We start from the raw sequence: 23,993 nt of genomic DNA, 5'->3' as shown, positions 1-23,993 counted from the left end.
AGCCTAAGACCACAGACTCATCCCAGAACCGCTTCTGCCATCCTAAGGCTGTGGCACCTGATGGGGCCTTAGCACGTGGTGCCCAAGGGGTGCCAAAGCCCTCGTGCTGCGGGGCCCTCAGCTGCGACCTAGTCCCCTGGGGTGTGCAACATCTTCTGCTTACACACATTCGGACGACCTGCCCCCCAGACAATCAACACTTTGGGGCAGTTGAAATCCCCAGCCAGGCAGGTTTTTGTTCTTTGTTTAATCACCGTGGGAGGAGTTTGTAGAGCTTGCTGGCAGTAATAAACTCCCACGTCCTCAGTCTCCACCCTGCTTTTCTCAGGGTGAATTCTGTCCCTGACCCGCTGCCACTGAACCTGTCAGGGACCCCAGAGGCCCTGTTGGAAGCCCTATAGATGAGGAGCCGTGGAGACTGGCGTGGCTTCTGCTGGTACCAATATAAAAGGTTGTTTCTAAATCTACTCTGGAGGCTCTGACTGGCCCTACAGGAGATGGAGGCTGGCTGTCCAGAGGTGACGGGCAGGGACAGAGGGCCCTGTGTCATCACAATATCCCCACTGGATCCTAAAATAGTGAGAGAGAAGTTCAAGGATGCATACAGACCTTACAAGCCATTTTCATAATTTTCCTTTTGTTAATTACTTCAGGTGAATCATTTTGAAAAAGAAAATGACCCACATCATAATGAGAACAATAATATTTACAAGGCACAAAGGTGATTCTTTCTTTTTCAAAGTCTTCATCCGACACTGGTCATTGTTCATTTTAGGTGGTTCCTAAATCTCGTAAGATCAAGTTCTCTTCCTTGGAGCATGAACATGTATGGTCAGAGTACACATGGGGAGCAGTGGGGTCACTCTCGCTCACCCTCCACACCCCATTCTTCTCTCTCATCCCCCCTCTGCACTCACCTGAGATCCAGAGCATAAAGAGCCCCAAGAGCTGAGCAGGGAAATTCATTTTGAGAAGTTGAACTGATGAGCTCTCATAAGTCAAGGCCAGTTTAGGAGTGACCTTTTATCTCAGACTTGCAAGGGAAGGGAAGATCCTCCCTAGGGGACACTATGCAAATGTCCTGTGGCTGCAGCAGATTTGAAAAAGCCAACAGAGGGTAAAGGCTTTATTATGTGAACACATTCACATAAAGCATGTTGTGGGGTTGGAGGAAAAGCAACACTGCACAGTTTTGCTGCCTGCAGAGTGTGAAGTAAGATATGATTGTGGAATCCGGGTCAAAAGTGAGGATGGGCACTGGCCTTGACCCTCTAGGAAGCAGAGAGACACTGATTATGTAGACATGTGTGTCTAGTTAGGTTCAACCACTGGGAAGTGAATGCCATCTTCTTGACTTCCTGTAGCTCATCTACAGACAAAATAGTTCCCATCAACGCTGCTGGAGATCAAGAGGGTGTTTCCTCCAGCAGAGGGTGTTCTGCTCCTTCAAGTGTTGTCAGCTCTCTGTGGTCCCCAGGGTAACGGGTTCAGAAAGTGACACGCAAGTGTAGAAACCGCCATTGTAGGTCATGTGGGGAGGTAAGCACCATGAAAGCACTCTGGGAGAGAGAGGCCTTGACAGGGAAACCAGGCCGTGTCCTCCGTATAGAGAGCTAACAGCCCGATTCATGTCAGAGGAGGACAGGGAAGATTCATGCACCAGGCAGTGAATATAAAATCCTGGACATCCACTGACGGGTGTACCTCCCATCATACTTGCCTCACACGTACCAGAGAAACCAAAGGAATTTCTTCACGGAAGGCTTCCTAAGAGAGCGGAATCACAGAAGCAAGGACTGTGTTTTCTGTGTGGTGGTTAGAAATCTCTTCTCGTACAGTCTTTCTCATCATGGAGGACAGGCTCTGTCAGGCCTTCCAGGTTCTCGTTCCTTCTGTGTGACAACCTGAGTCTCTCCCCGACCTGAATGAGTCACGGCCATGGCCATGAACGTAGAGTTCAAGGAGATTTGTATGTGAGAAGAGCAAGAACTGGAGACACTGTTGAACGTCTTGGGGTAACCCTTTCCTGTGACTGATGTTTCCCTGCCTTTCCCCCCAAAGATGCCACTGCTCAGGGCCAGCCGGATACCCTGCCGCGGGGCATTCAAGTAGGAGAGGCACCTGAGTCTCTGTCCCTTGTCAGTGACTTGAGTCAGGATGGATTGAACCACTCCTGGAAAATGGAGCTGATTTTAATTCATCCAGGAGGGTAGTTAGCATCCTTTGTTACCCAAAACAAAACAAAGAAACCAGCCTAGAGTGGTAAAAAGCAGAGTGTGTGGCTCTAGGTCATCTTGGGTAACTAACCCCAAGTCAGACTTACCTGCCAAAGAACACAAACAAATAAACACTGTTCTCCATGAGCTTCTACAAGAGAGCTTGGCTCGACTATCTTCTGAGCAATCCTCCAAAATAAGAATTTTTAACAGCGTTGTAAAATATGATTCGGTAAAAATGATACACGGTTTTCACTGTTGAGCTCTATGGGAAGAATCTGGGTGGCCAGTGACACATGATGGTAAGGAGACAGGAATACAATAAGTGTCTCCTATTTCAAGACTAACAATTTTATTTACCTTTTTCCTTTCATTACCTTTTAGAACTTCTGTGTCTTTAATTTTATTTATTATGCTACCTCCTTCAATTCCGAATCTTACTTCAGAAAATATCAGACCCCTAATTAACCATCTTGGAGTAAGAACTCACAAACATATGCAGCTGAACAAGAAAAAAATGGCATTGAACATGAAAACAAAGATGACAACAGAAAAAGAACAATATCACAAAACTTCACCTAGTTTTAAAGGGTCATTCGGCATAGATATAAATTAATCAGTTGTACCTCCTCTCCAGGATAGAAACACAATTTATGGGGAAATGAATAAGACACCTGTCATGCTTTTGTTTAATTACACATTACATTGATTCTTGTGGTTTTGTTTAATTACACATTATTAATAACAAGTATTTGTTGTTAATACTTACAAAATATTTTAAGATACTTAATTTGATAAAATATTACTACTTTCTGTGAAAATCAACTGATTTCTCCTTAAAAGTCTGCCATTTTAACAGGTTGTTTTATATCAATATATTGCCCTTAAGAATTCGGAAAATTCATGGGGTGCCTGGGTGGCTTAGTCGGTTGAGCATCCGACTTTCGCTTAGGGCATGATCTCGCAGTTCGTGAGTTCGAGCCCCGGGCCGGGCTCTGTGCTGACTGCCAGCTCAGAGCCTGGAGCCAATTTCAGAGTCTATAACTCCCTCTCTCTCTGACCCTCCCCTACTCACTCTGTCTCTCTCTCTTTCCTAGAAATAAAAAAAAAAAAAAAAGAATTCGGAAAATTCAAAGTAAAAGAATTCTTTTCTGATAAAAAAAAAAAAAAGACTTTGTTTTACTTATTTTAAAATTTAACCCAAGGTAGTTAACATATAGTGTTATGATGGTTTCAAGAGTAAAATTTAGGTTTTCATCTCTTCATAGAACACCCAGTGCTCATCCCAACAAGTGCCCTCCTTAATGCCCACCCCCCATTTAGCCTGTCCCCGACTCAACAACCCCCCAACAACCCTCAGTTTTTTCTCTACATCTAAGAGTCTCTTATGGCTTACCTCCGTCTATGTTCTAATCTTATTTTTCCCTCCCTTGCCCTAGGTTAATCTGTTTTGTATCTTAGATTCCACATATGAGTGAAGTCATATGATATTTGTCTTTCTCTGACTGACTTATTATGCCTAGCAGAATACACTCTAGTTCCATCCACTTTGTTCAAAATGGAAAGTACTTTTTTGATGTCTCTTTTGTAGTATTCCACTGTGTATATATATACAGTATATATGTGTATTCTTTATGCATTTATCAGTCAATGGATCCGGCTGATTTTCAGGGTGAAATCTGAACCTGACCCGCTGCCACTGAACCTGTCTGGGACACCAGGGTCCCGGTTGGACCCCATAGACCAGGTGCCGTGGAGACTGGCCTGGCTTCTCCAGGAGCCAGTACAGATAGGTGTTTCCGTTACTGTGCAGGAGGCTCTGACTGGCTCTGCAGGAGATGGAGGCCGGCTGTCCAGGGGTGACGGGCAGGGACAGAGGGGTCTGGGTCATCACAATATCCCCACTGGATCCTAAAGAAAGGACAGAGAAGTGCCAAGTCAGATTCAAATATTTTTAGCAAGTTTCATTGTTTCCATCTCATTTATTGTAGCCAAAATACAACTTTGTGTTTCTCCCATTACTTGTGACTTCCAGCAGGCACTGAAAATGCACAATCACAATAATGAACGTGACATCTGTGAAGTGGAGAGAGGTCTCTAATCATCGCTGACTCCCTCCCTACCTTCTGTGTCACAGTCTTTCACTAGTGCCCAGGCCCTTGTTCCTTCTGGAAACTTCCACACTCTCACAGATCTAAACCTTACCTGCCTCATCCCAGAGGATGAGTCACACATGTCTGACACGCACACAGAATACACCTGGGATATGTTGTCCCCGGGGCTCATGCTCCTGTCCTGGCTCTCCTTTCCCACCTCCTCTGTGCTTACCAGGGAACCAAAGCACTAGCAGCCCTGGAGCTGAGCAGGGAACCTCATTTTGAGAAGCTGACCTGAAGAGTCCTGACAAGTCAAAGTCAGATTCAAGCTGACCTTGAATCCAGACTTTATAGGGAAGGTCCTCCCTGGAGGACACTATGCAATTCTCCTGGAGGGTGCTGTAGTGTAGAAAGGGCTGGAAGGTTGTGGGAGGGGCCTACCTTTGAGCAAAGTGCAATATAAGTCTTCTTGTTTGGAAGAAAACCTATAAAGTCAAGTCCACACAACCTGCAGGAGTGAGAACGTGATGATCCCACGTGACTGTGGGTCATGCAGGGACCCAGTACCACTGCGCCTGCGCTCAGAGACAGCGTCAAAGGCGGGGCAGGCTTGTGTACTCAGAGGCCATCTCAGAGGGTGGGGGCTGAATGGCCATCAGAACGTTGTGGTCCTCTGTCACCACAGCTGCTGCTGCCGCCCTGAGAAGCTCAGCCTCCTGGGGAGGTTTGTTTTGGGGCTGTGACACTGCAGGGTCCCCCAGTGTCCTGCTCGTAGACATGGGCAGCTTCCCCCAACTCCATACCAGTGACCGGGGATGGATGAGGACAATTTAGGATGACATGTGTGTCCACTGTGAATATGCACGGAAATACACTAACGCCTGTTGTTTTTTTTCATACTTTTCTTAAGGTTTATTTATTTATTTTGAGAGAGAGACAGAGAGGCAGAGAGAGCACAAGCAGAGGAGGGGTATATAGAAAGAGGTAGAGGGAGAATCCCAAGCAGGCTCTACACTATCACCACTGAGCCTGATGCGGGGCTCAGACTCACCAACCGTTAGGCTATGACCTCATCTGCAGTTGGACGCTTAACCGACTGAGCCACCCAGGGGCCCCTAAATCAACTTTTACTTCTAAAGCACTGTGTTATGACAGGTAATTGACATGAGCCCAAGATAGGTTAGATATAATGTTTGAGCACTATTTTAATTGAGGTCTACTCAAAGCATATAATTTATTTATATTTTCAGTGCAACATACAAGAGAAGTTCATTTTTAGGTAAGACCTTGTTCTGTAAAATTAATGTATTTACTTAATGTGTGAAATAGTTTTTGAAAATATTATACCAAATTTGTCATCGCCAAAGTAATATTTAGGCTGGGGGATCTTAAAATGATCCCTTTTGAGAAAGAAACTTCATATAACTCTCTACACTTGCTGTGGTCTATCAGGTACATTCTATGCTCTGCATCATTCAGCTTGATTTGTTTTCTCAGAACCTACGGTGGAATTCGAAGAACTCCTTTTTTGTCTCAGAAAAAGGTCATTGAGACAAATAAAATCTTCCTGGATAGGACATTCTATGTGTGCATGTTGCATGTCTGTCTGTCTGTGTGTGTTGTTGTTGTTGTTGTCGTTTTACAGAAGTATGGAGATACACAATGTGACATTGGGTTCAGGTGTATGACCTACAAATCAGACAAGCCCATAAGCTATGCTGTGCTCACAGGTGTAGCTGCCATCTGTCCCCACGGACACTATGACAAGAGCACTGACTGTGTTCCCTGTGCTTTCATCGCAGGGACTTACTCGTTCTGTAATCGGAAGTCTGTGCTTCTCATTTCTTTTAAGCCATTTTTTCCATCTCCTTTGCCTGCTTCCTATCTGGCAACCACCAGTTTGCTCTCTGTATTCATGTGTCTGTTTATATGTCTTTTATTGTTTTTCCTTTGTCTTGCTTTTTAAATTCCATATATAAATGAAATCCTAATCATATGGTATTTGTCTTTCTCCGTCTGATTTTGGTCACCTACCATAATACTGTCATGGGTTGTTGCAAATGCAGTACTTCATTCTCTTCTACGGTGAGTGACATCCATTGTGTGTAATGACCGCATCTTCTTTACATCTTTACAGGAGCAGAGCTCATCTCTGCTGTGAAGTTTCAGCAGTGTGTTTGGGTCCTTGAACACCAAACGCTCTGACGAAGTGTTCTCAGCCATGTTTGCTGTGGAAATAGTGTGCATGGAACGTTGTCTGGAGAACATTGTACAAGAGGGATTTGTGTAACTGGTAATGAAGAAGTTCACAATGTGCAAAAATGAGAAATAATATCTGCACGATACCAAATATTATTGTATTGAAAATAGGAAAACTTGTTAGCTCCAAATGTATTCAACTTGTGTTGTCACAAATATGCCCTCGTTTGCTGACTGCTCAGTCAAACATCAGTCACCTCTCGTGACATCATATTTGCTCTGATGACAAAGGACTCTTTGTACACTAGGAATCCAAAACTTTTCCTGATTGTTCTCAGTTCATCCCACCTGACACCTGACACCAGCTTGGCAAGATGTTCCCTCAAACATGTCAATGGGGTGGGAACATAAGTATTAAAAAGGAGACATAGAAAAGTGGGTAAATATCAATTTCTTACTATTGCCAGATCTCCTTTTTAATAATAGACCCATTGGCCAAACCCCAGCATGTATGTAACCTGTGTTCCACATTCTGCCCCAGGGGTCTGCCTGTCACGCTGACTGAATTGATGACAGGAGTCCAAGCAGGGAGACTGAGGAAGGGTTTTCAGTCACCTGTGCCTTTTCCCATGACCACCTGCTCCCAGGGCCCTTGAGCCCCTCCAGCCTCTGCTGTTTCTGCCAACAGAAAATGACGTTTCCGGGGCCATGTTGTGTGGTGCCTGAGCTGCCTCCGAGGCCTCTGTGACCCAGAGCCCGCAGCTGCCACCTAGTCCCCTGGGGTCTCTAGCGTCTTCTTCCTCAGACTCAGGATGTGCGGTGCCTGCTCCCCAGAACAACAGCACGTGTGGGCAGCGGGGCCGTGACAGGAGGGAGGTTTGTGTTCGGGGCTGAATCACTGTGGGAGGAGCGTGTGTACCTTGCTGGCAGTAATAGACTCCAATGTCCTCAGCCTCCACCCTGCTGATTCTCAGGGTGAAATCTGTCCCTGATCCGCTGCCACTGAACCTGTCTGGGACCCCAGAGGCCCGATTAGAAACCTTATAGATGAGGAGCCGTGGAGACTGGCCTGGCTTCTGCAGGTACCAATGTAAATAGGTGTTTCCATCACTGTGCACGAGGCTCTGACTGGCCCTGCAGGAGATGGAGGCCGGCTGTCCAAGGGTGATGGGCAGGGACCCTGGGGTCTGAGTCAGTACGACATCCCCACTGGATCCTAAAGGAAGAAGAGAGAAGTGCAAGGTTATGTGCAAACTTTGTGAGGAAAGTTCATAATTTCCCTTTTACTGTTTATTTCAGACTTAAAAATAGCATGGTACACGATTTTGAGTTGGGACTCAAAACTTTCTAATTTCAAAAAAGAACCAGAGATTTGCAGGACATAAAAGGGTCTCTAGCAGTTACCTAAGCCACCCCCCTTTGGTGCTTAAGAAATTAGCAGAGTACACATATGTCCTGTTCCTTCTGGAATATTCCTCTCTTACAGATCTAACGTTCACCTGCCACGTCCCACAGGGCAAGACCACCCAGCCCTCAGGCCAACAAGGTTTGTGTGGGAAGCAGTGTCCCCTCCGAGCCCCCCCACCAGCCCGATTTCCTTCCTCTTTGGGCACTCTGCCCTCACCTGGCGTCCAGAGCAGGAAGAGCCCCAGGAGCTGAGCAGGAAACCTCATCCTGAGAGTTACGTGGATGAGCCCTGCTAAGTCCAGACACCTTGAGAGCTGATCTTTTATCTCGGACTTGCAAAGGAAGGTCCTTCCCAGGGGACGCTATGCAAATCCGCTGTGGATGCAGCCATGTATAAAGAGCCAGCAGGAGGGGGGTATGGCCTCTCATGTGAGTAAAGCAACAGAAAAGATTTTCTGTGTTTGGAGCAAAACTAATCGAGATACAGTCTCTGCTTCCTGAGTGGGAGAAGAGACATATTCAAATGTTTCGTTCTGTTTGCCCTGTCATATTTCTAGTTTTTTAGCTTTTTCTCAGGTACAGTTTACACTTCTATGTGAATAGTTTCACCTTGAATGGCCAGAGCGACCTTGATAAGGAAGAACAAAGCTGGAAGTATCACCATCCTAGGTTTCTAACTAGACTACAAAGCTATAGTAATCAAAACAGTACGGTACTAGCACAAAGCATAGACACATAGATCAATGGAACAGAACAGAGAGCCCAGTAATAAACCCTTGTTTATCAAGTCCATTCACCTATGACAAAGGAGGCAAGGACATACAATGGGGGAAGGCTCTTCAAAAAACAGTGCTGGGAAATCTGGACACTTACATGCAAAAGAATGACACTGGACACATTTCTTGCACCACACACAAAAATAAACTCAAAATGCATTAAAGACTTAAATGTGAGACCTGAAACGATAAGTACCTAGTGCTGGGTGCCTCACCGGCCTCGCTGGATGACAGTCACAGGGGGAAATAGCAGCGTTTGCACCACTCCTGCCATGAGAAGCGACAACTGGTATCTCCTTCTGCTACTACTGGCTCATGTTGGAAATGAGCTGCTGGTTTTGACCAGGCCTCACAATATTCTAAATCAGACCAATATTCCCGACACAGATACGTCCTAAGGAAAAGCATATTCCTGCCTTTTCAAAAGAGATTTCAGATGAAAGCATTGTGGATGATTGTCAAAAGGCTCTTCCTATTATGGACCTTGTAGATCTAAGACTTAGATCATAAAGGGGGTTAAGAACACAAGAGTTACCATTGAGCCTGGCCCTGAAACAAAGAGCCTAATTTAGAGTTAAGGAACAGATAAGGGCAGAGCTTAAGTTAATACTTATACCTTTTCTAACTGGTGATATATGACAGCTCCTTCCCTAAGGCCTACTTTCCACAAACACCCTCCCTTACACTGGTGGCTGGGAGGAGGATAGATAAGAGTAGCTAAAACATAACCCCACAACAAAGGCTAACACAATTAGGGCCTCCATGGTGTTTACACATTTAGCATCAAGTCAAAAAAGTTTATTAACTAGCTCACAAACATTCATCCTCTCGTGAGCCAGACAGAATGACTCCTAGCCTATCTATATACAACTTAACCTATGTCCTAATCCTAGTGTTATTAACTTAGAATATGTATGCTGTCCTGTTTTTCACTAAGAACTCCCTGTTATTTCTGTAGTTGTAAGATTTACTCAACCTCACTGTGATTGGGGTAATTCTGCAAGAATACTTCTGAAAAACCTGTTCTTGTACACTTTTCAAAGCATCTTATCACAGACTTTTCCATTGTAAAAATTCCTTTTCCTGATCTCATGTTGTCGTTGGACCTTGCAATAAAGACACCAAAACCGACAGTGCAGAGATGCCTGCCTTGGTGATCAGAAAGAATCTCGGGGTTCTCTCACTCTCTCTTTCGCCAACACCATCCATCCTTCTGGGACCCCTGGACCTGCTGGAGCGGGTCTCCAGCACTATTTAGTGATAATAAGAAATAATAATCACATGTTAAGTCAGTCTGGGCTTTGACCATGATCACTAGACACGTCCAAGGACCTTCTGGCGTCCCATGGTCCATGGGCGCCCTCTTGCGGCCATGTGCAGGGAGACATCTTGAGTTGTTTTTCCTGTTATGTTACTCTGTCATTTTGAGCATAAAGTGACCTTCCTTCTTGTACACTTTCAAACCTGTTTCATTTCCGACGTCTTTAACAAGTCATAATTGCTATCCGGGCTCTATGGCAGAGTGTGGCCACATTAGGGAGTGATGCCAACTTTTAAGTCAGATGTCAGCGGTTTCTGAACTGCTGTTCACCCACATGTCTGGGATCCAGACACTACAGAGGTCACCCAAGGTTTCGTCGCCCAGCACTTTAGCAATGCGGCGACTGCAGAGGAGAACTGGAGTCCGCAGAGATTCAATCAGTCTGTACATGCAACACATTTTATTTTACTCTCTCAGTGGTGATGTCTGCTGCCGTTTCTGTCTTTTCTGTCCTGCTGGCCTCCCCCACGCCCCTGGGAAGGGCCGGGAACACAGGGTGACGGGTGCACAGGAAAGCAGGACGTCAGGTTCTCAGTTGTGATTGGATCTCAGCTTCACTGCATTTAGTGATCTTGCCTGGCTCCCTGGTCTAGAGAAATCAAGAGCTCTCACTTCCATTGCTAGTGACCCCCAGAATTTTCTCCAAATAACTGCAGGGACTGGAGGTAGTTCCCGAGAGGTCTGGTGTCTGCTGTGGAGAATGCTGGATACAAGTGTTAGGCCCTGTGAATGAAACTCCCTAAAGCATCAGGTCAGAAGATCTTGACCACACCAGAAAAAATAAAATAAAATCTCTGTACGTCACTTAGAGAGCTGATAGTTCTGTTTGTGTATTTCTTTTGTTTTACTTATTTTAAAATTTAATTTTTTTAATTTTTTTTATGTTTTATTTATTTCTAGGAGAGAGAGAGAGACAGCATGAGCAGGGGAGGGTCAGAGAGAGAGGGAGTCACAGACTGAAACAGGCTCCAGGCTCTGAGCTGGCAGTCAGCACACCCGACCCGGGGCTCGAACCCACGAACCGCGAGATCATGACCTAAGCGAAAGTCAGACGCTCAACCAACTAAGCCACCCAGGCGCCCCTACTTATTTTAAAATTTAAATCCAAGGTAGTTAACATATAGTGCTATACTGGTGGCAAGACTAGAATTTAGTGATTCATCAATTAAATATAACACCCAGTGCTCATTCCAGCAAGTGCTCTCCTTAATGCCCACCCCCCATTTGGTCCATTCCCCCACTCAACACCCTTCCAGCAACCCTTAGTTTGTTCTCTACATTTAAGAGTCACTGTGGTTTGCCTTCCTCTCTGTTTTCATCTTATTTTTCCTTTTCTTGGCCTATGTTCATCTGTTTTGTTTCTTAATTCCACATATGAGTGAAGTCACATGACATTTGTCTTTCTCTGACTGACTTATTACACTTAGCTCAATACCCTCTAGTTTCATCCATGTTGTTGCAAATGCAAGATTTCCTTCTTTTGATTGCTGAATAATACTCCATTCTCTCTCTCCCCCCCCCCCCGTCTCTCTCTCTCTCTCTCTCTCTGTGTGTGTGTGTGTGTGTGTGTCTATCTTCTTTATCCATTCATCAATTGATGGACATTTGGGCTCTTTCCATAGTTTGGCTATTGTTGCTAGCGCTGCTATAAACATTTAAGGGCATGTACCCCTTTGAATCAGCATTTTTGTATCCTTTGAATGAATACCCAAAGGTGTCATTGCTGGGTCTTAGCCCAGCTCTATTTCTAACTTTCTGAGGAACTTCTATACTGTTTTCTAGAGTGGCTACACCAGTTTGCATTCCCACCAGCAGTACAAAATTTCTCCACTGATATCTAGCTCTGTTGAAGACATGAGGAAAGGGCAAAAGAAATGTATGTTTCTGGTAATAAATATAGTGGAACGGAAGGATCAAGGCATAATTTTAAATTATTTTTTTTCTGCATAGTTATGGAAAATCTCTTCCCACATCTACTCTTTCTTGTCATGTATTTTGTGCAGCCACAGCCATGAGTTCCCAGTTTAGAAGGAGGTTCTGTGTGTTAGAACAAGAGAAACAGGATTCACTCCTTTCAAGTTTCAGTGTATCCTGCACATTTCCATGCACTTGCATCGAAAGTGCCTACTAGGGACCTGGCTGCTGGGTCAGAGCAGCTCACCAGCATTATTCCAGAAGTCGTGACCCCAGAGCTCCAGCACTGGAGAGTGTTGCCCTTTTGACGTCCAGCTTTGTGGTGCCTTGTTCTAGAAGGCTTGGAGACGGTCACCCAAACTGGAAATGTGGATTGTGAGAAAAAGAGTAACAGTGAGAGATATGTGTTTTCTTTTGTTACTAATCAATGCCTGAAAAGGCTACTCTGACAAAGTATTCTCTATGATGCTTCAGTTTCAGGCAGTTTTGTTGTTTTCTGCTGAAATTAATGTAAGATCTGTAAGAGTCTCTGATTTGGGCTGTTGTTTTATCACATAATCTGTTTCCTTTAAATACACCACACACATAACGTCCTATAGAATTGGTCATCCAGGCTGCATGTCTTTCCTATACTCCCTGTAGACAGAAAATGTGATGCTCTTAATTCTAACAGACCATCCTGTGCCCTGGACACCAAAACTGCCCACTAGCCAAGTAGGTGATCATGCCTGGATCAAATGGTTACATCTGGTGAAGAGACATGTGGGGTGTGTGTGTGGTGGTGGGGGGGGGGGGGACAGAGCATCTCTGTATCTCTATACTTGACCATCAGCAGCTGATTGAGAAACAATCTTACACAGGTGGGTGTTGCTGTAGTTTTGTGTGTGTGGTAGGAGGAGATTGGTTTGGGTTCAATGACACTGGAAGCGTGAGTGTGATGTGGGAAGGCAGTGTTGCAGCGGCCACTTCTGAGTCTGTGTCCTGTCACAGGTGAAGAGTAAGAGACTCTTCCCCATTGTGGGCATGTGTGCTGTACACTTTGTGGGTCCAAACAGTCCAAACCCACGCTGTTTTGATCAGGGTTAGAGACTCACAGAGGCCTCCTCCCTCCATGGACACGAATGGAGGTACATCCTGATTAAAGATCCGGTGACGTCATTGTCAGAGAACTGAGATCACCCCGGCCAAAGAGGACTCCTCGAACCGTAGGTGACCTGGAGGGGAGTCCTGCCCCTCAGGCCCCTGGGATTAAATATATCCATCTCTTGGGAACAACTACAGTGTTTTTCCCCAAAGAGGATGACTCCTGGTGCACAGCGGGGTCGGGGAGGCTCATGCATGTGTTTCATCCTTAGCAGAGTGGTTCTCTGAGGGAGCCAGGTATGTTTATACACCTGACTTTTCTGAATCCTCAAGACCTTACTCTTCCTCTGCTGATTATGAATCTGTATCCAAATATTCGTCTCAGTTTTGTTTCCTATGTTTTGAAATCAGTATAAAAAATCATATACAGGTACACAGTTCATCCATGAGGTGGGAGAGTCGTGTGCTGGAGATGAAGGCATTTTGTCTGTCAGTGTGAAACTCTCTGCCGTGTGCAGACTAACTGGGCAGAGTAAGAGAATAATTCTATTGCCAATTGAGCTCATCTGCCTGGCAGGTTTTCACCTCCTCTAAGACCTGCCCTAGACTCATCCTTGCAGAAAGGGAAGTCCCTTCTCCAATATCTCCTTGAAGCCACAACTTGTCTGCAAATTTAATAATTGTTTACACTGCCTGGGATCTTGCAAGAAAACCTAGTTTGCTTGAGACAGGGATTCTAGCCTTTTCAACTTAAGTTGAAGCTCTGTTGAACAAAGAATTTGAGACTTGAAAGAGAGGGATTGAATTTAGTATTCCAGGAAACGAATAATTTTCTTTGGATTTTTTTTATTTAGAAAAGTAATCTATTTGCAGAAAAATGGAGACTATAAGCTGTGAATCTCATATTCACTCTTTCTTCCATATCAGCTCTTTGAAGAATCTACAAAATGCTTATACAAATTTTGAAGAAGTGAATATTAGATGATCTGGAATAAGCAAGATCAGATTAAATCACTTAAAGTGATTTTTTAGAATTACCTGAAATTCCTTTTGACCCCCTCCTTTTATTCAGTTCTTAACACAAATCAAACTTCAGACCAAAAAAGAGGCAAGAGCTGAATGGAGTATTCAGTGGCCACTCCGTGCCCTATAAGGGACATACAGGTTCTGTCTGGATCAGTAAATGAAGAGGGTGACAGTGTGACCTATGGGAGCCACAGCTGCGCACCAGTGACCTTTACATCCATTTGGCCTTTTGTAGCAGGAGCCCAGGGGCACCCAAGGTCCAAGTGCTGCTTGAAGCTTCGCCTGCCTTCACTTAGTAGTGCTTCCAGAAATCTGCACGTTGATTTTTCTAAAGCACCTACTCGGCCTTGCACAGAATGAGGATAAGAAATAAAAGAAATAAAATACAAAATAACATAAAAATAGAATGAATGAGTTCTGAGTCCTCTGGAGCAGTCACATGATGGAATTACGAGATTTCATAGAAAACTACAAGCTGTAAAAATTGATGAGAAACTGCCTCGGGCACATTTCCCCCCACATTACCTATTCTTACTCTAGTGAGTGGGGATCAACCTCAACCCACAGAGCAACTCTTTTATGGTCTAGCATTCCAGCAGCCCTCAGTAAAATTTTAGGCTGATTATTTCCATAAAATATTTTTCCCCATTGGTGAGAGATTCCCCCCGTGGGGACCCCATGACCGGTATTGGGGGCACCTTCACTTCCATTGTGTTCATCATCTGTCTTTGCCTCTCAGAAGGAATCACCTTTGGTGTCCGATGCTGGGACAAGCCCATCCACCTCTAGGAGGACTGGTCTGGCCCTTGGGCTTGGTGACATAAAGTCAGGCGGTTTTGAGTATGGCCCAGAGCAGAGGAGGGTGCTGCAGCAGGTCCAGCCCCCGAGTGCAGAGAGACCTGTCCCTGGGCTAGTGAGGATACTGAGGTCCAATTCAGATAGGTGTTTCCGTTACTGTGCAGGATGCTCTGACTGGCTCTGCAGGAGATGGAGGCCGGCTGTCCAGGGGTGATGGGCAGGGACAGAGGGGTCTGGGTCAGCACAATGTCCCTACTGGATCCTAAAGAAAGGACAGAGAAGTGCCAAGTTAGATACAAATATTTTTAGCAAGTTTCATTGTTTCCATCTCATTTATTTAGCTAAAATACGACTTTGTGTTTCTCCCATTACTTATGACTTCCAGCAGGCACCGAAAATGCACAATCACAATAAGGAACCTGACATCTGCGAAGTGGAGAGAGGTCTCTAATCATCGCTGACTGTCTCCCCACCTTCTGTGTCACAGTCTTTCACTAGTACCCAGGCCCTTGTTCCTTCTGGAAACTTCCACACTCTCACAGATCTAAACCTTACCTGCCTCATCCCAGAGGATGAGTCACACATGTCTGACACGCACACAGAATACACCTGGGGACAGTGGTGCCCCCTGAGCCCACCCTCTCCCCTTGGCTCTCCTTTCCCACCTCCTCTGTCCTTACCAGAGAACCAAATCACTAGCACCCCAGGAGCTGAGCAGGGAACCTTATTTTGAGGAGTTGACCAGAGGAGTCCCGACAAGTCAAAGCCAGATTCAAGCTGGCCTTGAATCCAGACTTTATGGGGAAGGTCCTCCCTGGGGGACACTATGCAAATCCCCTGGTGGGTGCAGCAGTAAGGAAAGGGCTGGAAGGTTGTGGGAGGGGCCTACCTTTGAGCAAAGTGCAATATAAGTCTTCTGTGTTTGGGAGAAAATCTGTAAAGTCAAGTCCACACAATCTGCAGGAGCGAGAACATGATCCCACGTGACAGTGTGGGTCATGTAGGGACTCAGTGCTCACTGCGCCTGTGCTCATAGCGTGGGTGCAGGGAGACGTGTGTGTGCGCACGCGCGCGCATGCCCGGGGACCATCACTGGAGGAGGGTGGAAGGGGGTGAATGGCCATCACATCTTTGTGGTCTTCTGTCATTACTGCTGCTGCTGTCGCCCTGAGAGGCTGAGCCTCCTGGGGAGGTTTGTGCTTGGGGCTGTGACACTGCAGGGTCTCCCGGTGTCCTGCTCCTAGACATGGGCAGCTTCCCCCAACTCCACACCAGTGACCGTGGGATGGATGTGGACAATTTAGGATGGACGTGTGTGTCCACTGTGTGGGTGGAAATACACTGACGCCTTGTCGTTGTTTGTTTTTTTTTAACTTTCTTTTAAGTTTATTTATTTATTTTGAAAGAGAGGCAGAGAGGCAGAGAGAGCAGAAGCAGAGAAAGGGCGTAGAGTGAGAGGTTGAGAGAGAATCCCAAGCAGGCTCTACATTATCACCACTGAGCTTGATCCGGGGCTCAGACTCACCAACCATGAGACTATCACCTGATCTGAAGTTGGACGCTTAACCGACTGAGCCACCGAGGGACCCCTAAATCATACTTTTACTTCTAATGCACTCTGTTATGACAGGTAATTGACATGAGCCCAAGTTAAGTCAGATGTAATGTTTGAGCACCACTTTTATTGAGATCTACCCAAAGCATGTAATTTATTTACATTTTCAATGGAACATACAATAGAAGTTCATTTTTAGGTAAGACCTTGTTCTGTAAAATTAACGTATTTACCTATTGCGTGAAATAGTTTTTGACCATACTACCAAATTTGTCATCTCCAAAGTAGTGTAGGTGATCTTTAAATAATCCCTTTTTGGAAACAAACTTCATATCATTCTTATACTTCCTGTGATCTATGAGATACATTCTATGCTCTACAATATTCAGCTCGTTTTGTTTTCTCAAAACCTCGTTTTGAATTCTGAGAACTCTCTTTTTGTCTCAGAAAAAGGTCATTGAGACAAAATCTTCCTGGATAGGTTCTATGTGTGCACGTGTGCATATTTGTGCTTGTGTGTGTGTGTTGTTGTTGTTGTTGTATTGAAGTATGGAGATACACAACATTGCATTTGTGTCAGGTGTAGGACATAGACATCAGACAAGCCCATTCCATATGCTGTGCTCACAGGTGTAGCTGTCGTCTGCCCCCATGGACACAATGACAAGAGCACTGACAGTGTTCCCTGCGCTTTCATCACAGTGACTTACTTGTTCTGTTACCAGAAGGCTATGACTCTCATACATTTTCAGCCGTTTTTTCCATCCTCTTTGCCTGCTTTCTGTGTGGCAACCACCAGTTTGATCTCTGTATTCATGTGTCTGTTTATATGTCTTTTGATGTCTCTCCTTTGTTTTGCTTTTTAGATTCCATATATGAATGAAATCCTAATCATACGGTATTTGTCTTTCTCCGCCTGACGTAGGTCACCTACCATAATACCGTCATGGGTCATCTACATTGTCGCAAATGCAGTACTTCATTCTCTTCTATGGTGCGTGACATCCATTGTGTGTAATGACCGCATCTTCTTTACAGGAGCAGAAGCTCATCTGTGTTATGAAGTTACAACAGCGTGTTTGGGTCCTCGAACACCAAACGCTCTGACGAAGTGTTCTCTGCAATGTTTACTGTGGGAATAGTGTGCATGGAGTGTTGTCTGGAGAACATTATATAATGGGATTCGTGTAACTGGTAATGAAGAAGTTGAGAATGTTCAAAAATGAGAAATGATATGTGCACGATACCAATATTATGGTACTGAAAAATACCATACAAATGAAAAATACCATTTGTTAGCTTCAAATGTATTCAACTTGTGTTGTCACAAATATGCCTCCGTTTGCTGACTCTTCAGCTGACTCGATGCCCTTGACCCATGCACACAGGCGGAGAGGGTGTGGATGGGGAGCAGGTCCACTCTCCCTTCCATCGTACTGCTCAGAGTACATGTCAATCACCTCCGTTCCGGGGCGGGTGCTGCCGCGCTGGGCTGGTGCAAATGAGGGGCCACTACACGGTCCAGAGCCCTCAGCTGCACGTGATGCCCTGACTTCTCAGCATCTGCCTCTTAGGGCAACAGAGGCTCTGCTGTGCCTGCTCCTCACTCAAGCAACACATGTGGAGGCTGGTGCCACACCACACGGAGAGGTTTGTGTTAGGGGCTGAATCACTGTGGGAGGAGTATGTGTAGCTTGCATGCAGTAATAAATCCCAATGTCCTCAGCCTCCACCCTGCTGATTGGCAGGGTGAAATCTGTCTCTGACCCGCTGCCACTGAACCTGTCAGGGACCCCAGTGAAACGATTGGAAACCTCATAGATGAGGAGCCGTGGAGGCTGGCCTGGCTTCTGTAGGTACCAATATAAATAGGTGTATCCATCACTGTGCAGGAGGCTCTGACTGGCCCTGCAGGAGATGGAGGCCGGCTGTCCAAGTGTGACGGTCAGAGAGAGTGGGGTCTGCGTCAGCACCACATCCCCTCTGGATCCTAAAGTAATGAGAGAAACACAATGTGATGCTACTTTTTCTGAATTTAAGGTTCTTTTTGTGTTTTAGGCAAAATCATTTTTTGTGATTGGATTCATATTCTAATTATATTCAATTTCCAAAGGCAACCCAAAATTACAGGCACGAAGCAACTTCTTTCTTTTCCAGCATCTCACAAAAGCACTGTTCCTTGTTCCTTTCCTTTTCTTCTTGATTTCCCAGGCCCCCAGATTAATTTCCCCTTGGTGGAGGGCAGTCCCACCCATGGACCAAATACACATGGGGAGCAGGGGCGGCCCCAGAGCTCTCCCCCCACACCCCGTGCTCCTCTCTCACCCCCTCCGCCCTCACCTGGGATCCAGAGCACCAGCAGCCCCAGCAGCTGAGCAGGGAACCTCATTGTGAGAAGCGGGACTGATGGGTCCTCACAGGTAAAAAGAAGCACAGAGCTGAGCTTTATGTCACAGGGCAGGGCCTCCCAGGGGACCACATGCAAATCCCCTGGTGGGTGTGGCAGAGGGGAAAGAGCCAAAGGCAGGGCCACAGGGACCTCTCCTGTGAGCAAAGTACCTTCCCATGTCTTCTGTGCTTGGAGGGAAACTACCAGAGACAAATTCCTTACTGCTGAGTGGGAAGAAGGATCTGAGTGTCTGGGAAGACACAGTGCTCACAGCCCTGCCCTTCTGAGAAAGCTCCAGAGACCCTGAGGGTGTGGACTTGAGTGTCCTGTGTCACTTTCTGGCAGGTGTACTCCCATCCTGCTTGGATTCCTCTTAGCTACTGTCCAGGAGGAAACATAGCTGCCCCGCTCCGGCTGATTGGCAGAGTATCTTCAAACCACAGGATGAACTCGAGAGAGTTCTAGAGCCCCTGGTGTCTGTTGTTTCCAGGTTAATAGTTTAAGACAATTTAATAATGGGTAAATAATGAATTCTACTCACCCTGGCACCTTTGGAGAAGATGAAAGTAAAAAGCAGGGAGAAAAGAATCACTCATCACAGGCAGAGAACTAATAGCCCTGCTTAGGAGACTAGGAAAAGGGAAGAATTTTTTTCCTCCAGGCAGTGAGTGTGCAATTTGTGGTAACCATTTGTTACAATGTGGTGTGTATCCTGTCATTCTTCTCTTCCTTTAGATAGAAAGATGGATAGATAGATAGATAGATAGATAGATAGGCAGACAGATAAATACTAGACAGATAACACACACCATATGGTATATGTGAGATATGGATACTACACAAACACACCTCCCCCAAGTCAAATGGATTTCTTAAGGGAAGCAATTTCTAAGCATATTGGACAGAATGAACCATGTGTCATTTTGTAATGTTTCATTTTATTCATTACCATTTTCTTTTGGATGCTTAGAGAATCCCTTCCTGTATGGAAGCTTTCTCATCCTGTACAACCAGCGTGTGTCAGAGGTCTGGGATCCTGTTAGCACCATGGAAGAAGCTGAGTCTCGCACTGGTTTATGTGAGGCAGCAACAACCATGAGTCAATGAGTTAAAAAACAGACTCTGTATGTGAGAAAAGTGAAACCTTGGACAACATTTTAATGTCGGGGTGTAACCTGCGTCTATGACTGACATCTTCTTAAGTCTTCACTTAACAACAGTCACTGTGGAATCGGGCCCGGGTAAGAGCTGCTGGAGGAATCAGTTTACCAACCATCCTTCATGAAAATAGGGACATGACCTGATGATCCTTCCTGCGTCAACCTGACGTATATCATATTGAATCCTTTCTGAAAATTGTGTCAGCTTCAAGTGACCCCACAAAGAGAGTCACAGTCCTGTAAATAAAATCCTGGAAACTCTGAGAGAATAGAGTTTGTGGTTTGATTAGATCTCAGGAAATGGAAACCAAATCATACTGAACTGAAAAACACAAAACAAAAAAAACAAGAAAACCCTGATAACATAACATTTTATCCACCCAAATAGCTCAAACCCATTTTGTTCTGGTCAAGAGGAGAGACACACAGAAGCCTGTGTCGTGACTGACATCAGGTGTCCCTGATGAAATGAAGTTTTCCTGCATGAGACCAGCCATTCAGCAGGGGGAGTGTCCCCACTTAAGGTCTGTTGAGTAGATTCTTGGGACCTGTGATTGAAACCCATGACTGATTCTTCTTCTTTGCACGAGAACAACCCATCTCCAGGTGGTCAGGTCAGAAGAAGCTGTGGGCTCAGCGTGAGGGAAGAATTTCTCTCCTTGTGGTCACAGAATTTAATCCCCGTGTTCTCTGGCCTCACCTGTCACCTAGATGCAGCCAGATGGTGTTTGGAACAGCCCAGTTGAGAAGAAAACTGAAGCCCGTGGTTCCATTTCTCTCTACCTATTGGCAATGGGCCCACAGAACCACGGTGTTGCCTGGTGAAATCAGGTTGGATGAGGAATTCCAATGAGGAGAAATCTACTTTCCATTTGCCACTTTCCTTTACTTGCTGGACATCTTTCCTGGAGGCCCTGAAGTTGCCTCATGCTTTGTAAGGATTAAGAAAACACAACACTGAATTGGTCCCAGCAGTGTGGGTGGAGGAATGAGCACAGCAAACAGGGGAGCAGGACCTGGGCTTTGACCTCAGATCACAAATCCCACTGCTCTGAGGACAGAGGTGGTGCCGTCCACGTAGGTAGGGAACTCATCCTTGGGAGACCCTCTGCCCTCTACTACTCTCCCTTCTGTACAAGGCATCCACCCAAGCCAGACTCGGGCCTTCGTCTTCTTCAGAATCTGGAACCCTATGTCTATGCCCTGGACCTTAGCAGGAATGCAGTCTGCGTTTGGCTTGTGACCCTCAGAACTGTGTGCATGCAGGGGTGAGTGCTGGGTGTGTGGGTGTTGCCCTGGACAGCAACAGTGTGGCTCTGATGCTCATGTCCCAGAAGTCTGGGGGTTTCCCTAAAGCAGTGAAACTCCTATGCTTTCTCAACTTTTCCCGACCTCTCAAGGAAGCAGCATTTTTCATGGGACTCTAAGTTCTAAGCAAATCTTTCTGGTTTGTCCATGGATCTTCTTTTTTCGAAATCCCACACAAGTGAAATCATATGGTAGTTTTCTTTGTCTGACTTACTTCTCTTAGCTCAAAACATTCTAAGTTCATCCATGCCTTCCATATGTCTAGATTGTTTTCTTTTTTATGGCTGAGTAATATTTCGTCTATATATACTACGTCTTCCTCATCCATTCATCCATGGATAGACACTTAGGTTGCTTTTATATCGTGGCTGTTGTAAATGATGCAGCAACAAACATAGGGGTGCATAATATCTTTTCAACTTACTATTTTTGAGAATGTTAACTCTTATAAGAATTTTTTTCTTGGTTACAAAAAGGCTGTGAAATTGCCTTATCTACATATATACAGAAATATATACATAATATTTCTGATTCTAAAAAAGAATCTCTGTCTCCAGCCTGATAACAAACCATGCTGTGCTTGGTCAATGACAGTGCCCACGAGTCCACACAAATGCTAAGGAAAGGGGTGCCAGGCATACACGTGGAGAACAGAGCAGTTCTGTGAGTCTCTCTGTACTTGACCATCATCAACTGAATGAGGACACACTTACACAGTGGATTTTATTGTGGATTGTCTCTGTTGTCAGATGTTAGCTTGTGTTCAATAAAGTGGGAAGCCACTGTGTGATGTGGGTCAGAAGACAGGCTGGGTGTTGCTGCCTGAATCTGGTTTTTTAGAATCGGAGTTTGTGAATGGAGAATGTGATACTCATATATGTTGATACTCATATATGTTAAGCTGACGTTGTCAGCTCAAATATTCCGAAGCCATGCTATTTGGGCCACTACTAGAGACACCCAGAGCCTGTTCCCTGACCCGCCCAAATGGAACTTCCTTTTGGTTTAAGGAGAGACTTTCTATTTGCCTGAATACTGAGGCCAAGCCATACAGCAGAATGACCTTCCCCCATGGCATGTCCCTGGAGTGGATTCCGGAGTCCTAAGGCACTTGTGACTGAAGTTGATCATCTTTCCTAATAACTGCCCTCACTAGAAAATATGCTCAGTAAGTGAAACATGGATCTAACAAGATAGGAAAAAAGAAATTAATTGCTTTAAAGTGAAAGGAAACAGTATGTCAAATTGGTGGGGTGTGGGGTGCCTGTTGACTCATTGGTTCTAACTTGTGATTTTGGTGTAGATCATGATCCCATAATCAGAGGATCAAGCCTTGCCTTGGGCTCTGAGCTGGGCACGGAGCTTACTTAAGATTCTCTTACTCTCTTTCTCTGCCCCTCTCCCTGCTTGGGTGTGCTCTCTCTCTAAAAAATAAAAAAAGTAAAAATTATCAAGAAAAAAACCCAAAATTGGTGGTTTGCAAGAAGGAGTGACTTTGTCACACTGAATTTATAGCATTAAATGAGTAGATAATTTTAAAAAGTCACACAGCAGTTGTTATGCCCAGATCGCGAGACCCCAAAGACCACCAAGTAGCCGATTCCGATGCAAACACACGAGAGTCTTTGCGCAAGCTCCAGCAGGGACTCCAACGCACCCCGGCGCAGCAGTGATGGTATGGAGCCCCGAACTCGAGATCCCAGGGCTTTTTATTGTGATTACAGCAGAATTCAGGGTGTATCCAGCAGAATCCAGCTTGGCAGCCTCCTGATAGGTACAGGCTGTCTTGTCAGTACCCGATTGGTTCGGCCCATCTGGCCTGACCATAAACTGCCAACCGGAACGTCTTGGGACATAGGCACCTCTTTTAAACTGATTGGCTGTTGCTGTTGCTAGGGAAGTAACTAAGGGCAGGATGCCTACTTACTTCCTGCGGTTTTTCCTGGGACTGGGCTCAGGCCTAGTTCCCTCTCAAGATGGAGGCTTTTTCTAAGATAGAGTCAGTTAGATTTAGGTCTCACACAGTCACCTCTCACGGTATCATATCTGCTCTGAAATTACAAAAGACCCTGTACACTCACAATCCAAAATATTCCTGATTGTTCTCGGTTCATCCCACATGACACCACCTTGTTTAGAATGTTCCCCGAAACATGCCCAAGGAGTGGGAACAGAAGTATTCAAAGGAGACATAGGAAAGTGGGTAATATCAATTGTGTAAAATTAGCAGATCTTATCTTCTTAAAAACAGACCCAAATGGCTGTACCCCAGCATGTACATAACTGGTATTCCACAAATCTGTCCCAGGTGTCTGCCTGTCACACTGACTGAATTGATGACAGGAGGCCAGGCAGGGAGACTTGGGAAGGGTTTTCAGTCACCTGTGCCTTTTCCCATGACCACCTGCTCCCAAAGCCCTCGGGCCCCTCCAGCACCTGCTCCTTCCACCAACAAGGACATGCCGTTTCCGGAGCCTCGCTGTGTGGTGACTAAGCTGCAGCCAAGGCCCTCGTGACCCAGAGCCCACAGCTGCCACCTAGTCCCCTGGGTTCTCTAGCATCTTCTTCCTCAGGCTCAGAATGTGTGGTGCCTGCTCCCCAGAACAACAGCACGTGTGGGCAGCGGGGCCATGACAGGAGGAAGGATTGTGTTCGGGGCTGAACCACCGTGTGAGGAAAGTGTGTAGCTTGCATGCAGTAATAGACTCCAATGTCCTCAGCCTCCACCCTGCTGATTGTCAGGGT

The 23,993-nt window shown here is 45.6% G+C and overlaps 1 pseudogene and 1 gene segment (V, D, J or C); both read right to left on the bottom strand.

The window, feature by feature from the left end:
• Nucleotides 1-128: 128 nt before the first annotated feature.
• On the bottom strand, nt 129-966 carry LOC120231548 (annotated as a pseudogene).
• Nucleotides 967-4,905: 3,939 nt separating this feature from the next.
• LOC120231547 lies at nt 4,906-18,807 on the bottom strand. The segment is given in 3 exon segments: nt 4,906-5,028; nt 7,234-7,727; nt 18,732-18,807. Coding segments are annotated over 3 exon segments (666 nt in total).
• Between the last annotated feature and the right edge of the window lie 5,186 nt (nt 18,808-23,993).

This window comes from Hyaena hyaena, unplaced genomic scaffold (assembly GCF_003009895.1).
Source record: "Hyaena hyaena isolate Hyena2069 unplaced genomic scaffold, ASM300989v1 scaffold_57, whole genome shotgun sequence".
Classification (NCBI taxonomy): domain Eukaryota; kingdom Metazoa; phylum Chordata; class Mammalia; order Carnivora; family Hyaenidae; genus Hyaena; species Hyaena hyaena.
Note: the sequence above shows the minus strand (reverse complement) of the source record. Positions and strands in the feature narration are given on the sequence as shown.